The sequence below is a fragment of the Meleagris gallopavo genome, chromosome 4 (genome assembly GCF_905368555.1).
Source record: "Meleagris gallopavo chromosome 4, MGAL_WU_HG_1.1, whole genome shotgun sequence".
NCBI lineage: Eukaryota > Metazoa > Chordata > Aves > Galliformes > Phasianidae > Meleagris > Meleagris gallopavo.
The window spans coordinates 67,064,108-67,081,295 of record NC_139407.1 but is presented as its reverse complement, the minus strand read 5'-3'; the positions used below and the strand labels follow the sequence as shown (position 1 = coordinate 67,081,295).

Below are 17,188 nucleotides of genomic sequence, written 5' to 3'. Positions count from 1 at the left end.
GGCGTGAATCAGCATGAATCTCAGGCCTTTAGCAGTTGGATATCTGTATTCTTGCTGCAATGTATAGCTTGGAGTAAGGAAGGAAAGAAGTCTAAACTCCTGTACAATGCTGTGAGATGTTACACATCATTGCTTGAATATAATGAATGCGGTGGGACTGTATATTGATAATTCTCCTTTTATTTACTGCTCTGCTTTTTTATTTTTCATTGCAGCTCCGGAAGGCAGTAATGGACCATATATCGGATTCATTCCTGGAGACCAACGTGCCGTTGCTGGTTCTCATCGAGGCCGCCAAAAGCGGTAATGAGAAAGAAGTGAAGGAGTACGCGCAGGTCTTCCGTGAGCATGCCAACAAGCTCGTTGAGGTAAGCAATCTCATTGATGCCACTAGGCTTCCAAGTTGTCCCTCTAAGAGAAGCAAGGATAGCAGTCCATCAGCTGGAGTCTAGAGGAAGCAGTTATGTCGTACAGGCTTCAGCTGACCCTTTTGGGTCAACTTTGTGATGGCACAGCAAATATCTTGCTAGATGGCAGAGAAAACCACGTGCTATAATTTAGTAGCTTGTTAGAGCAATTCAGCACATTTAAAATATGTTTCTGGTATTTTGTCAAAAGTTGAGAGCGATGAGAAGTAAATTTCAGTTCAGCTTTACTGATATTATGTAAAGTTCCCATTTCAAAGTACAAAGCCAAACAAGTGCTTCAAAATATCTGCTACTGACCAATGCTGCTTTCAGCTAGCCAGAGCTAGTTGTACCAAAGAAAAACAGGAGAAAGGACATACAGAGAAGGTATAATCTAATGCCATGTTTATTTTTGAAAGGTATGTGTTCCATATATGTATTTAGTATTATGTGTTTCTGAAGAGACCTACGAATTCACAAGCAATAAATTCAAGGCTTCATGGGTGATACTGAAATAGCTCAGTTCTCCCACAGGGACAATAAAACATCATATTGAAAGCTGGATGCTCACTGAATAGACTTTTAGGAAAATGGTAATGTTTGTTGCCATTTGCCCTTTGAGAGTGTAAGAACTATGAAAAATGCTTGTATTTCTTGAAGACAAATGCAGTTCAATGATTTGTTTGGTATTATGTGGCATTATGAACTTCTCTGTACTAGCGTAATTTTGAAGAACATGTAGCAGCTTAATATCCTTTCTCTCTAGCTATACTATGTGTTCTTAAGCAGGGAGAAAAAAAAAAAGTTGTTAGGGAGCTACTAACTTGACAAGTATTGAGCTATGCTTCTGAAAGACTTTGATTCTTACAATGAACTCTGTCCTAAATCGCTAGCAGCCCAGCTCTTGAGAGGAGTAAAGGTTTCTTTGTTGCTCTTGACTAAAGTAGAAAGTTCTGACAAATGTGTGGGGTCTCTTCGGTGGTAGTAAGATGTTTGTCTGGAGCATACTCCTTACGAGTCTGAAGACCATGGAGCACACTACCAGTCTTGGCTGGGCTGTCCTAACATGCTGCTCTACCATACTGTCTGTATTTGGTACCTTCTGACTTCTAGCTGTTCAGGCTGATGAAAGATGAATTGCATGGGCAATATTTTCCTAGTGATAATGGTGTTGAGCAGCTATGAAACAGTGAGTATCTCCACTAGTGCACATTTTTATGACTGCAGCATTCAGGCTCTTGTTCATCACTGGTGAAAATGCACGGCTAATGGTGGTTGTTATTTTGAAGAGTGTTTTGCAGCTGAGAATTTGTTCCATCAAATAGTGTTATTAATGAACTTTTATTATTCTGTTTGGTAGAACTTTCTAGGTTTAACTCTTAGCTTGCTGAACTGTTTATTGTTATAACTTTACCCATTAAATTATTAAAATTCAATTAGTTTTTCTGGGAGATGAAATTCAACAGCAGTAGACTCTAAGAGTTATGAAAGCAAGCTTTTTGCTTTCTTTCAAGAGAATATGTTTGGCTTCTAACTAATAACGGTGTGAATTCATATTATAGGACCTTATAGCTGAAGCAGTGAGTCAAATCAGGCTTCCCATCTTTGCAAGATGGATGGGGGGTAGAAAAAACCACTAGTAGATCTCTACCAATTAAGTGTTTTTTATTACTTAGGTATTTTTATGCAAGGTCAGCTAGGACTTCACCAGTTAGTGAGGAGTTAAAGTCAGTTGCATTATTCTTCCTTGAAGTTTACTTCCAACAATTCTAATACCATAAAAAGGAATTCTTATTCTTGAAATGTTTCAGTACCAAGTTTGAAACTGCTAAAAACAATACTTTGAAAGTAAGTTGCCCTACCAATTTTATACAAATCCTTCTTTATGAAGGTTTTTATGGAGCATACATGTATTTATCAGTTTCATCTCATATGAGCTTAAAAATTTCCAGGGCTGTCCAAAACAATTCAAGTTATATACTAAGAACACTTGCTAGTGGAAGAGCTGTGTTAGGCAATGGTTTATGGTGATTAAAGTTTGATATAGTGCAAGCAAATCAATAGCATCACAAGGTTGGATAATAGCTGGTAGCTGGTGAAACCTAACGACAGCATTTCTGTTCCTGTTTGGTTTATAGTGCCTTTGCCTGTTTGGCTCACAGGAATCTTTATTAACTTCCTCTTGCTCATGCAGCTGTCATTTTGAAAAGGATCCTGGAATGACTTCAGGCAGTTGAGAGTTTTTTGATGTGGTGTGTTGTTTTTTTTTTTTTAATCACTGTTCTTGTTTGTTGTTTTTCTTTTCTTTTAAAATGTCAAGAAGAACAAAAGGTAGTGTTGGAACTCTTTCATAATGTACAATGCGGGCTACCCTTCATTTTTCAAGAAGTGTATTTGTAGCTCCTAAGTTCAGGCTGGTCATATGTTTTCTTATCATAAATACGGTAACAGGCTTGCACACTCAAGACAAGAAGGAAGAATAACTGCTAGCATGGACAGCATAGGAAATGAGCATTTGGACCTGCTCAGAGACCTCTACTTACTTGATTTAGGAAGGAGAGGAGGTATGGGTGGGAAGTGTAAAATGAAATTTTACTATGGTGTTCAAGACCGTATTTAGTCTTGATTTACAGCAGTAGTAACATCTAATATCTAACCCAATAGTTTGCTTTTTTTTTTTCCCCTCTGGAAACACCTTTCAGAATGGTTCTCAGGGCATTTAATCCATAAGGAGTGCAAAGCCAGGGTTTCTTTCGGGCAGTATTCAGATTCTGGACTTGCAGGTGAAGTTATTATTTGGTGTGAGTCTATAGTACCTGTAATACCAATGAAGTTTGTGGTGTGGCACGATATCTTCCTTTCAGATGCTACTAGTGATCTTCATAAGGAGCACACAACATCTACAACACCTTGTTTTAAGATCATGAACTGAATTGGAATTTAGGGCAGACTCAAGCTAGAGTAACAAGCCTAAGAAGAAAAAAAAATTGACTCATTATTTCTGAAACTTTAGTTCAAGGAACAAAGTGTATTCCTACATGAGAGATTTCATAAATACTATACTACTTGAAGTTTTCCATTCTTTTTGTTTAAGTTCACATCATTGCAGTATCAGAGTATACAGCTAGCTATTTGCTTCTGGTAATGAATAAAAGTGTCAATATTCTTTCATAGCTTCTGTATCCAACTTCCATCATGAAAAATGTATACCTCTCTGGATTTGCTCTTAGACACTGATGGGGTTTTATCCTGTTATTGTACTTGACATTAATTTAGCTAGATAAATAACATTTAGAAGATGACAAACCTTGGTTCTAATCAAGGAATATAAAGAAGGTCATAGATAAGATTAATTTAAGCCCTTCAAGTTGAGAGATTTGCTTTTGAAGCTGTGGCTGCTTCTGTAACCTAGTGTTTTGTATGCTCATGTTAGTTTGAATTTCCATCTCAGGTCTTTCTCCCCTCTGTGGGCAACAGATGTTCTTAATTCCTAGTAAGCATCATGAGTGTATTGAAGATTATTAAAACCACAAGCCCAATTATCTGAACTGAGCATATGAAAGGCTTGAGCTTCTTTACAGTTATTTCTTCTGGATGCCTGCTGCAGCCAGATCGAGGTAGTTCATCTCTTCACCTTGGATGGCTATATGTATTTAAGACAAAATGAACCAGAAGCCTTTCAAGACAAAACTTTCTGCTATGTTACTACTAAACTTAAATAAAAACCAAGTTAAAAAGCCAGAGCCTCTTTATTTTAACTTGTTAGCCACTATATAAGCTACATTTGTAGTGCACTGGGATTTGTACCAATTTTCTCTTCTAGTTCTTAGATCAACACAGCAGAAGTCATCTTACAAAAAAAGTGATGCATGGAAATAATTGCTCTTCCAAGGCTCTTGTGCACCTGTTCCTGAAGAAGACAGGGTATTAAAGGAGTTAAACAATCAATGTCTAAACTTTCAAGATTGCTTTCATGCAAAAGTCATTTCTACCTTCAGGCAGTATGGATCTGGCTCTGGAGCTTATGAAGTCCTCTGTAGGAGGAAGTATTTATGGAATCTTGCTGTGGTCTGCAGGCTGCACTATTAACACAAACATGGGTACAATTTGGGAATGGAATGATTGTCTACAGCAAATGATGAAAACAATCCCTCACCACCTGCCCTCATAAACTTTCTGATAAAATCCAGTCTGGCTAAAAGAGGAATAACTTTACTGGAGAGCTACTTTGTCAATATAGTGAAGTTTGTAGAACTTCCTAATAAAAAAACAAGCAGACTACAAGCTGTGATACTGACTGTTATCGCAATCATTTTCTATTAATTTTTTCCATTTTCTTTATTTTTAAATTGCTGAATTTATTTCATAGCATAGCACTTATTCATATATTCATAGCGAAGGAATCTAAGGGTAACTTTTGTTCACAATTCTTTCTGTGATATACAAAATAAGCATATGCTACATAAAGTAAGCAGCCTGTGAGCAATGATTTTTTGTTGTTGCTTTTATTCCTCCTTTCTAACTCCAAAAAGAGTAGAAGATTAAACAAAAGAAAGGAAGCGGTAGATTTGTGTGGCATCTTCATTTCAAATAGAATGCATCTCTGGCTTTGGGACTGCAGATAGAAAGCTATTATTGGTTCTGTTATCTGATTTCCAATAGATCCCTATTTGTTACCAAATGACTGAACATTTTCATTGTTTTCACTTATTGGAAATATGCACTTTTATGGGGAACTTTCTATAAATTAAAATGTACTTTGGCCACTTTGCTTTTCTTGCAGTTCTTTAATATTGCTTTTGTTTGCATACTCTTCTTGTGAAACATACTCTTAAATGTTTTCTCCTTGCAGAAAAATTTATTCCCAGTAATTGCCCAGTATTTTCCAGTTATCAGCCAAAATTGTCTATTTAACCTCATTTATATCTATACATTTTAAATAAAGTTTATATGTTTATAAACCACATTTATTTATTGTGTCTGTAAAAGAGATGAAGTCCAATTACTCCCTTTTTAATTACAGTATAATGTTTGAAAAATATTTTCCAGGGAATAACACCTGCTTAAGTAAAGGTTTACTACTCAAGTCTGATCTTGCTGCTCTGCTGTGTGACTGGTGTGGCACAGTATCATCCCAAAGTAAAAATCTTTCAAGTTCTATTACCTGTTTATGTCTATCTTGCACACTCCAATCAAATAGCAGTCTATGTGATTTAAAATTGTATAATAATACAAAAAGACCTCTTGGTATCTCTTTAATTAATCGATCCCATGTATTATGGAATTAATGACAGCTCCTAACCAGTTGTTTGAATGTATGACCTTAGTGCATTCACAGCATCTAGAGTGGGAGTCATCCTCCAAATCTTCCGTAGAAAAAAAAACTGCTTTGAAGTGATGTGGTATATAATCTTATTAGTGAAAGGGTTCCTTGGGAGCCTGAACTTTGAACTTAAAACAATTGCAGTAGATGTGGGTTTTTTTTTATTTCCACTAGGTAAGTGAAGGAATTAGGGAGAAGTTCCTTAATTATTCCCTCATCACTAAGAGAAATAAAACTAGTTACCAGAATCACTGCTTTCAGATTGTTAGCATGCATCCTTGGTATCTTTATCGTGATGTGGTGTTTAATTCTTAACTGTAAGGCTGCTCAGCCCCCTCTGTTTAGCAACAAGAAATCAGCACTGTGCAGGTATGTGGTGTACCTACCTTCAATTTGTTTTATGTTTTGTTTGGGGTTTTATTTTTTGATATATCTTTTCACTGGGCAGGAAATATGAAAGCCTCCTCACTTAGCAGCTGAGATTTATTACTAGCATTCGTGACTGAACAACCCATTAGTTTTCTGACAACACAGAAAAAGTTCTCTTAACACAGAAAATGGACTGTGATTGGAAGTGGAAAGTTCAGCAAGCGACAATAATCTTAGAGAGGTTGATAACAGAAGGTGCTATCTGCCTGTCCTTCTAATGGTTAGCAACATCATTTGCCTTCTATTTATTTGTGTTGCAGCTGGGTATTGCTTTTGACACTAGGTTTTCTCTGTCATTGACCATTGTTTCCAGCTGGAAGAAGGATGCGTTAGAGCAAGTAGAACAGTTTCTAAGAAGTATGTATCCTTCAACAAATATTAAGATATACCTAGTAGAAGGGCAGCTAATTTCTTATGTGACTTCTGTTGAGACTCTCATCTTTTTACTCACTTCCAATGTACTAAGGGCACTGGATATGTTCTCGAGGAATCTGGAAGAAGATTGATAGTCAGGCCTCTTCCTCCACTGTAGGTCACCTGCAACTCTGCTGTCGCATCTGTTATTCCTCTGCTAGCTAAGAAGAATAACTATAAAATCAGCACTGCATATAGCAATTTGGTTTTGGGTTTTTTTTTTCCTTATCATTCTTGTTTCTTTCAGTGCAAAACATTTTTGCCCTGATTGTTTCAAGATACTGCCTTTTCTTACTGTTTTCTTACTGTATTGCCTTCAAGATTTGTGTTATTTACTATTGAGAATGACTCCCATTTATTTTATGCCATTGCTCCCAATGTGTTGGAAGTACTGCATCCAGGCCTGGGGCCCCCAGCAAAGGAGTCATAAAATTGCCCAGGCTGGAAAAGACCTTAAATATCACCACAATCTAACCATACTACCCTAACCCTCTGCTATATCGTGTCCCTGAGCACCAAATCCAAATGGTTTTTTAACACATTCAGGGCTGGTGACTCAACTATCTCCCTAGGGAGTTTATTCCAGTGCTTAATCACCCTTTTTGTAAAGAAGTTTTTCCTGATGTCCAACCTAAACTTCTCCTTGTGCAATTTAAGGCCATTTATCCTCGTCTTGTCACTAGTGAGAAGAGACCAACCCTGCTCTCACTGTGATCTCCTTCCAGATAATCTCCTTTCAGATATTGGAAGATAGCAATAAGTCACGCCCTAATCTCCTTTTCCCCATACTAAACAGCCCCAGTTCCTTCAGTCTCTCCTCATAGGCCATATTCTCCAAGCCCTTCACAAGCCTTGTTGCCCTTCTTTGGACCTGTTCCAGCACCTCCATGTCCTTTCTCTACTGAGGTGCCCCAAACTGGACACAGTACGTAAGGTGAGGCCTCACCAATGCTGAGTACAGGGGCAGGGTGACTTTCCTAGTCCTGCTCAAAGGAAGGACATGAAGCTCTTGGAGTGGTCCAGAGGAGGGCCACTAAGATGATCAAAGGACTGGAGCACCTCTCCTGTGAGGAAAAGTGGAGGGAACTGGCTTGTTTAGCTTAGAGAATAGATGACTCTGGGGAGACCTCATTGTGGCCTTCCATACTTGAAAGGAGTATATAAACAGGAGGGGGAACGGCTGTTTATGAGGGTGGATGGTGATAGGACAAGGGGAAATTGTTTTAAACTGAGACAGAGGAGGTTTAGGTTGGATATTAGGAGGAAGTGTTCCACTCAGAGGGTGGTGACACACTGGAACAGGTTGCCCAAGGAGGTTGTGGATGCCCCATCCCTGGAGGCATTCAAAGCCAGGCTGGATGTGGCTCTGGGCTCCTGGTCTGGTGGTTGGTGACCCTGCTCAAGGCAGGGGGTTTGAAACTCGATGATCTTTGAGGTCCTTTTCAACCTCATTCTATGGTTCTGTGATGTCTAATTCAGACACCTTCCCCATTTCCAGTCTCTGATTGTGGAGATCTAGAGGTTAAGATTTTAAGGCATGGCAAATGAGATATACAACATGTTATTTATTCAGAGATGATATTTTTTAGACGGCTCCACCCAGCCATGCTCATTCTTTATTCATAGACTCACGTTTGATTTTTGAAAAGTGTATTAATTATATCTGTATTGGTAAGCCCTAACCATAACTGCTACTTTTCCTAGTGCTTCTTAAAAAAAAAAAAAAAAAAAAGGAAAAAAAAAAAGTAATTTTATTCTTATATTTTCTCAGTTTTATGTTTGGATTAATTTTTGCTGCTCTGGGTATTTTAGAATTATGCTAATGAATTCTTTAGCATCTTTCTCTTCTTGTTATGATGTATTAACATGGCTATATTTTAACCAGTGGATGATATGAACTACGCTCTCAGTTTTCATTGTAAGACAGAAGAGTTTAACCATAGCATCACGGAGTCATCTGAGTTGAAAGAGACCTTTAAAGGCCATCTGGTTTAATTCCTCTGCAGTGAACAGGAACACCTACAACTCCATTGCATGCCCAGAACCCCATCCAGTATACTTTGAATATCTCCAGAGATGGGGAATCCAGCATATTGCTGGGAAAAAAATTGATGAACACCTCTCTTAGACCATGAAACTTAGGATAGAAATCAGTGAGAAGCAAAGAGAAAGTTTAAATACATATTTAAATATGTTCATATTCCAAACTCATGACAAAATAGAAAGCACACCAACAGTTTACATTATTGTAGCAAAAGCGAGTTGATCACCTGAGCTTTTTTCAGCTTGCTGGACAGAAACAGAGGGTTTAGCACTTCTTAGGAAGTGAGAAAATTCAGTGCAAGCAGTAAGTGCTTCTGAGGAGACTGAAAAGAATATTTGTAAGAAAATGAGTCATAAATAAAACGCATTTTGTAATGCTTAAAAATCATAGGAGATGATTTTTGGATGGAAAAGCCATGTCAAAGGCCTGAAGACAAAACGACCTGATTAATGATGGGGCTTCTAGCTGAAACAGAAAAAGAAATTGTAATAAGAAAAAAAATCTCATGACTTCTAACAAAAGCTGTAGCAGCTTTGATTTATAAACAAATCAAAATGCAATCTCTCTACGTGAGTCAAAATTTCAGATGTGGACTCTTAAATAATATGCTTATTAATCTAGATCTAAACATGTAAATGTGAAAATATTATCTCCAAACCTCAATGTCATATGTTCATTGGACATTGTATAGGCTGTCAGTGTTGCTTGAGCTTACGCAATGTGTAGGGCACAGCTTACCCTATCCTGCTATGTCCCTGTATTCTGTTAGCTAGGTTCTAACAAGCATAGGGATTATGGTACTGTATGCATCCGTGCCAGTACTGTATCCATTTAGTTGATACTGCACAAGTGTCAAAATATTTCGCATTGCCAAAATGCGACTCGTTGGAATCCTTACTATGAGAAGGAGGATGCACTGGGAAACTTGCAATAAGCTATATTTGAGTGCTCACAGTAGCACCCAGATCAATTTACCCTCACTTCATTAATACCTTGTTGTATTAGTATTTAGGAAGACTAAAACTATGAATTAAATCTTCATGCCAAGTTTTTATTGGAAACTTTTCACTGATTCTTGGAATAACTGATTAAAGGTACAGTAACATCACAGTGATCTTCCCTTAGTGGTAAAGTTTATTACTCCACTTGTAATTTAAATATTGATATTTCATAATTTTTAGCACTTATATTTTTTTCCACATTTCATCTGTGCAACTGAAGATGCTTGTTATATTAATTCTATTCTTCGTGTAGATACTTACTTTATACGTACATCCAACAACTTCCCAAACTTTCTGACTTTTTCTTACCATTTAGTAGATGGAAGTAATACTTGTAAGCATGTGTTTTTCATTTTTAGTTGAATGAAAAGGTCATGTCACGTCAATGCTTTTGTGTCTTTTTCTGGGATTTTCTGTTGTTTTGAGTAAGGAAATGCAGCTTTTGCCATTCTGGATAAGTTCAATAACTGTTGTTACTGTGTTTTCCCACATACAATCTAAGTCTTCAATGGCCTGTGCTACTTTAAAATATGTTTCTGTGAAAATAGATTTTCAGGCAACCAGCAGAGACAGATGAACCATGCTTTTGTTTCCCTGAGGATAGTTGTTGTTTGGACAACTGCACGTCCTTTGCTGGAAGTTCTTTTCTATAGAAGCATATGAAGAAAATTTTAACAGAAATCAGTGTTGCTTGCAATACTGGTGCTGAAACTTAAGTATGTATGGGATTAGGTTTTTTTTAAGAGTTTAGTTATTATTATTACTACTACTTATTGACAATCCATGTATTATAAATATGAAAATCCAACATTGCAGATAGATATGAATCTAGTAAACTATTGTTCGTTATCTTTCTAGATATAAACTTGAGCTCAATGAAAACATATATAGCTGCAAATCTGACGTACGTCATTAGGGAAATACTACACTCATTCAGAAAATATCTAGGTGTTAGGAGTATGATGCTGTAATCTGAATAATAAGGCTCCTCAGTGTTTGAAATGCTTTTTACAAGCTAATCTGAAGATAGATTTCTAAACAAAAAAACCACACACCTTACTTTTCTGCTAGAATAACAGTGTAACAAAAGTGTGGATTGCGATTCAGTCGAAAATTGTTTTAGATCCCTTCTAATACAAGCCATTCTATGATAGTAAAAAGGATTGACTTCATGGCATAGCATGAAAAGTGTTTGGTCTTGTTGCTTTATTTTGAAGTTCAGAGCATCAAATAAAATTGTTAAGTGGATTTTCTTCAAAGCTCCAGAAACTTTTTCCTTTGGCCCTAGAGAAAGCATAAGGAATGTCACCTTGAAGACAATGTCTTGAGAAACTTGTAAGTAGCTGAGAAAAGGAGTTTAGAGTGGAAGTGTCATCTCCACAGTAAGTTTATTGGCACAATAGACAAGTTATAAAACTCCAGGTAAAAATGTATTCGGGTGATACTGAAGTGGTTTCAAGACTTCAAAAGTTCAAGAGAAGAGTTTCTGAAAGTCTTAATCTCCTTACAATACCTTATGTTTGAAGACACATGATAGAGAAGGGAGCTAAAGTCAAGATTTATGCTTATACTTCTTGTAGTCAAAAGATTTGTAGGACAAAGGCCCTGCTTCTAAAATCTAAGTGATTTACAGGGTAGTGATGTCACCTGAATATCTTTGCTATTGTAGCTAGGTGAGAAAGTCAAGTCACTGCTTTATAAGAGAACCTTTTATCACAGGCAAATAGTTGACGTGGTATTTTTCGCATAACACTGAAAATGTTACGTGTGTCTTCAAAGCCTGTGATTCTGCAATTGTACCCTTTGAAGTATCAATTAAATGCCTTCGGTTTTTTTCCTCTTATAGTCAAAATAAAACAAGTACTATTCTTACCCATTGACATGCAGAATGTATAGCAGATCAACTGTTACCATTCTGAGAAATAACTGTACCATTTAAAGGGATTTGTAAATTTTACTGTGCTCAAGGAAGCATTTAAGAGCCACAATAAGATCCTATCAAGATCCTAAACTAGCATTTGTTATGCTATTGAAAAGTCTTTTGAATATGTTTTTGTTGAAGAAAAAAGAAAAAAAAATGACAATGTCAGAAGAAAGGTGACGGTACTCAGCACCATACATTAAGAAGAAAATAAGGAAACGAACATATGGAAGTTTTTTGACGGATGTGGGGAAAATGCAAAAGAAGCAATGACAATATTTCATTTGATGTGCAGTATAACTTCCTTTGTAGGATAATTATTCCTATGGGAATGCTAGCGTAAGTGACTAGCGTTAATAAAAAAAGGAAAAGATCTGAGGCTTTGCATTATCCCTGTCAGACAATATCAAAGGACATCCCTTTTACAAAAGAATGTTTGGTAATTTTGTTAGCTTGTGTTATAAAAACTGAAGTGCAGCTACTGCCAACATTTCAGGTGTGCTGCTGACTTCCATACCTACAAAAGTCAACATCTAGTCATACACAAACTGTGGGGTTGGGGGAGCAAAACACCTCTCACTTTGAGAGGAGTAAGTTTGGGACTGCCTCACGAGACCGAATGTGCACAAATCTATGGGGCGAAAAGACATGCATCCCCAAGTCTTGAAGGAACTGGTTGATGTGGTTGCCAAGGCATTCTCCGTCATACCTGAAAAGTCACGGCTGTCAAGTGATGTCTGTGATGAGTTGAAAAAGGGAAATATCACTCCCAATTTTAAGAAAGAGAGAAAGGAATTCTCCTGGAAGACGTGTTAATACACATGCAAGGAAGTGATATGTGAGAATCAGCACAGCTTTGCCAAGAGTAGACTGTACCTCACCAATCTGTTGGCCTTCTGTGATGAAAATGAATGGAAAGGCAACTGATACTGTCTGCCTAGACTTGTGCAAGTCCTTTGATATGATCCCACACCACAGCCTTATCTCTAAATTGGGAAGTCATGGATTTGAAGGACAGGCTATTTGATGGATAAAGAATTGATAGAATGGTCACAGCCAGAGGATTGTGGCCAGCAGACTTTCTACACAGTCTCCTATAGATAGGATGGGAACAAATCACTCTATTATCTTGATGTATACTGTAAGTCAAACACTGTAACAGAAGTAGAAAGCTTTAATATTTCACTTAATCAGTCTAAGTAAGGAAAATCAAAGGACAATCAAATTCCACATGTCAGGATTCACACCTATATCATAAAATCATAGAATATCATATATTTCAGTTTTACTGTAATCCTTCATTGAATAATAATAAGTCTAAATAGCATGAATAGATCGCTGACAACCTTATACAAAAGGTTCTATATAAACATAAAATATTAATCATACTAATTTGAGACAAGTCATTTTTAAAACCTTTAATATATAAAAGTACTACAGACATAAATTATTCATTTCATTTGATTATTTTCAGTCAGTCTTTTTATTTACTGTCTGCTCATCTAGTCTTTCAAATGTGCTATAATATTCTTTTTACCCCAAGTAAAAACCTTTTATTTTTTTTCTCTTCATCCCTTTTTGATTAGAGAGCAAGTTCAGAGTCACACCATATATTTTCTTTTGTGAAAGTCCCTGATACCAGCTTTTCCATCTGAAAAGATGTGTAGAGAATGAGATGGCAAAAAGCCAGAAAACAGTAGGAGCTCTGGAGTGGAATGTACAAGTACACTTTTACCTTAGTTTTTCTGCAGAACCTCTGTTATCTCATCCACGTCATGGCCAACAATTATATTTTACTTTATTCTTCATTCTTATTTTTAATAAAACTCATCAATTTCTGTTGAGAAATCACTCCGTTTTTTAATTTACTTATTTGCACATGAAATAGGTGTCAGCTAAATATATTCAATTTTGGTGGCAGTTATTAGAATGATCCATAATTTTCTTTTATTAATGTCAGAAGACAAAAATGTTTCCAATATTACTGTTGACATCCCATTCTTTGCCTTTACCTGCCATTTCAGCAATACATAATTTTGTCTTCTAAGGAAGTATTGTTTCCCACACCTTCAAACTTTTCTTCCTTTTCATTTTATGATAATATTTAATATTCCAAAAAATGTTTGGCTTTTTGAGAGCCATAAGAAAGCATATAAAAGCAGATGCTTAGTGTAAGATGAGAAGAGTTTCTTCATCTTCACAGGAGCTGTAACAGCTTCTGTCAATCAGGTTTCAATCCATGGCTTCCACCTTGACTGCACTCAGTAGAAATACTGCAGCTCAGGTTATCTAAGGATTTGGGTTATACTTTCTGCCTCAAACATCTTTGCGTTGTGCATGTATCAAAAGTCTGTCTTTCTAGAAATTTTAAGGTTTTTTTGTTGAACTCACTGGGAAAACTTTTGAAACTTAATCATTATCATTATATTTGCAGTTAATATCCTATAAGGCAAAGTGATTTGCCCATAGAGTAGACCAGTGACAAATGTAGAAAAAGTCTAATTATCGTGATTCCTTTCAGCAGTTCATCACTCCTTTCACGCTCCTTGTTCTAGTTTCTAGATTTAAACCATACTATCTCTTGGATTTTGGTTGACTTGTTATTTACATATCACTTAAAATAGTAAACTAGATAGAAGTAGGCAAGAATCTTCAAGTGTTTAGAAGCCATTAAATACAGCCTACGCTTTGCTATATATAAACCAGTAAAAGTAAATATAGTAAACTTCCAGGATTAATTTTGAATAGCTAGGATCTTAATGATATACAATATGAGACTCACTGTCCCTGACTTTGACCTTAGACTTGTCAGTTATCCTTTAAGATGGCTACTGTCTATACCCTCTCTATTTCTTACTGACAAAAAACAAGGACTTCTTTACATTCTCAAATTAGCAGCCTTTAGCTAAAATAGGTGGCATGCATTCCTGCTGAAGAGACCTTCTCATGCAACTTTATAGAGAGCCTAACCTGTTAAGAGGCAATAGATGCCCTTTTAACTGCTGATGCTGAATTATGTACAGTGGTCTTAACCCTGTAATTACTAATGTCTGAATTAAAAGTTTTCTCCTGTAGAGATTGTTTTTGTTTCTCTAATTTTGTATTCAATTTCTTATAGTGAGGGCATTATGTTCCTGTAATTACCTTCTTATGAAAACCCAGAACGCTTCATTTACATCAGATTCTTTCCTTATTTTAACGTCATAATATAAAGTCTCTTTGAAAGTAAGAAAATCAAAGACTCATGTCCATAAACATCAACGTTTCCCACCTCATACAGGCTGGATATATGTTTCTCTAATATTTTCCTTTAAGCTGCAGAAAAAGAATAATCTGTTGCCACTGCCTGTGGTCAGTTGAATCTCAACCTGTTTGACTGAGGTCTCTGACGTTATTTTAGTCCACGGTGTCTGGTCAAAGATGTTCCTGTTTTCATCTTATTTGCACTGGAAACTATCTTGGCATGTGATTTTAACACGACAGATGGGACACAGATCAACTTGGCTGACCTCTACTTTAAGCATTTAAATAGCTAAAATGATTATATTACCATAAGATAAACTTCCAGGAAATTCTTACTCTGTAGAACAAGCTGAATACTTAACAAGTGCCAATTGCAACCCTGTAATTGCAGTAGATGAAGAGTTCAGTTTTCACAGCAGTTTCATGAAAGTGAAAGAAACTTCCACTGACTTTAATGAGAACCATAGGGATAAAATACTTAGAAAACTTACTCCTTTCACTAAGAAAACCAAAATAATACTGGTGCTAACAGGTTCCATTAAATAGGAAATAAAAAAAGAGCATCTGAAACTCTGCTTTCATCCTAATAAGAAACTTTATTACAAAGTTTTTATATATATATATATATAATATAGGTAATCACCTACAAGGAGATCTTTTGATAAATTCAGCTTTGTATTTGTACCTCATTATGCAATTTTGTCATACTTATGTGATAATTATCATTATTATGTCTTCATTTTGATATCTGCTTAAAAGAGCCTTTCATTGTGTTAGAAGACATTTAGGGTAAAATTTTCTTCTTAAGTTCCTCGTGTAGAATATAACTTTGCATATGGATTCAGGATGAATTCTGCACTTAAGAAGAAAGCAGAATATCTTACTACTTGCCATAAAGGTGCAGGAGACTTGCTGTAAAGGAAAGGAGCAATGGGGGAAAAAGGCCTCTATAGATGTAATTGAGAATCATGCAAATATATTCAGTGTTAGGGACATGCAAGAAACATTGTCAAGAATAGCAATTAGCCAAATCTAATTACTCAAATATTCTGTGAAGTAACTTCTTGTTTCAAGTTGATTTCTAATCTGCAAATTCCAGAGACTTTCAAACTCTCTTTTGGAATGAGATTCTTGCTTCCCAGTACCTATTTTGAAGTCACTGCCAGGATTTAACTGGCATAATGATCATAAATCTTCTAAATTTCATTTTGAAAATTACATGTATACAATTAAATTCACTCCAGAATGTTAAGAGCCTCCCTTGTAGTCATCTCAGATATATTTGTAACACATTATTGTAGCTCTCTCTGATGTCCTATTTCCCCATCCTGCCTAGAAACTCTATATTTGGTGTAGTTTTCAGTGTTCTTTTTGAGCATATTCTAAGTGAAGTTTTGCAAGTTTTTTTTCTAACAATAGAATTTATTTTCTTAAATTATCGCTACTGACTTCTCTTCAATCTTTTCAATATCAGCTTTGATCTCTTGGATGCTTTATCTCTGATCTCTTTTCTTTGGACTTTAAAATTGATTGTGCAAGTATGATGCTTATTACAGATGATCATCTGTGTATGTAACTTATCAGAACCATTATAATTCCTTATGACTTATCAGGTGATATAATTTCTATCTCTGCTTTATCTTTTTTTCTACTTTCTTTGTCTGATGATTATTGAGGTAATATATGATCCTTCCACTGATACTTCAAGTGCTAGCCCAAGTCTTTTTTTTTCCTAATAAGTGTATCTATATTTCTAAATAAAAGAGGATCAGAGAGCAAATGTAAGAACAGGTATTATTTAGTGGCTTTCTCTTAATTAAGAATATTGACATAGGATTATTTATTTATTTATTTATTTTTCTTAAGAAAACCTTCTTGAAGGAACCATTTGCATCCCTTGTTACACAAGGTACTTGCATTTTATGACAGGAAAGAATTGTAGGGAACATATATAGACCTAAAGTGACAGTGAGACAATGTTTAGTCATCTGAAGTAATCTGCTCTGTGCCTAGAGACTCTAGTGAGGGTATCCTTGTTTAAAATAAAGGCTTCTTCCTAGAATATTACTTGCTGATGTCCAGACAGACAGAATGATGATGATATGGGAAGCAACAAGTGAAAATTAATCTAGGCTTCTTTTTTTCTTTTTTAAGTTTTCCTTTTTTGGATATGCAGTTTCAACTACTTTACAATGTACTGACGTATATTTTGTTGGGTCAATACCCTGAAGTATCTCAGGAACACATAAAGTGTCTGTGAAGCTCAAATTCTCAGGTGATAGATTATAATTGTTTGATAAATATACTGACATCAGTATGTGACTGTGTAAGGCTGAAAAATGGCAGGATGGTGCAGGAAAATGTGAGTTGCATGAAAAATCAGTAGAAATTTTCAATGAAAATGCC

General features: G+C 36.0%; 1 protein-coding gene across 2 annotated transcripts in view; it reads left to right on the top strand.

Moving 5' to 3' along the window:
* CTNNA2 (catenin alpha 2) overlaps positions 1-17,188 on the top strand; it is a 452,478-nt gene that overhangs the window by 361,475 nt on the left and 73,815 nt on the right. For both annotated transcript variants that reach the window (XM_085223727.1, XM_085223728.1), the window contains exon 9: positions 216-368. In XM_085223727.1, coding sequence (XP_085079853.1) covers positions 216-368 — 153 coding nt within the window. The remainder of the gene's footprint in view (positions 1-215; positions 369-17,188) is intronic.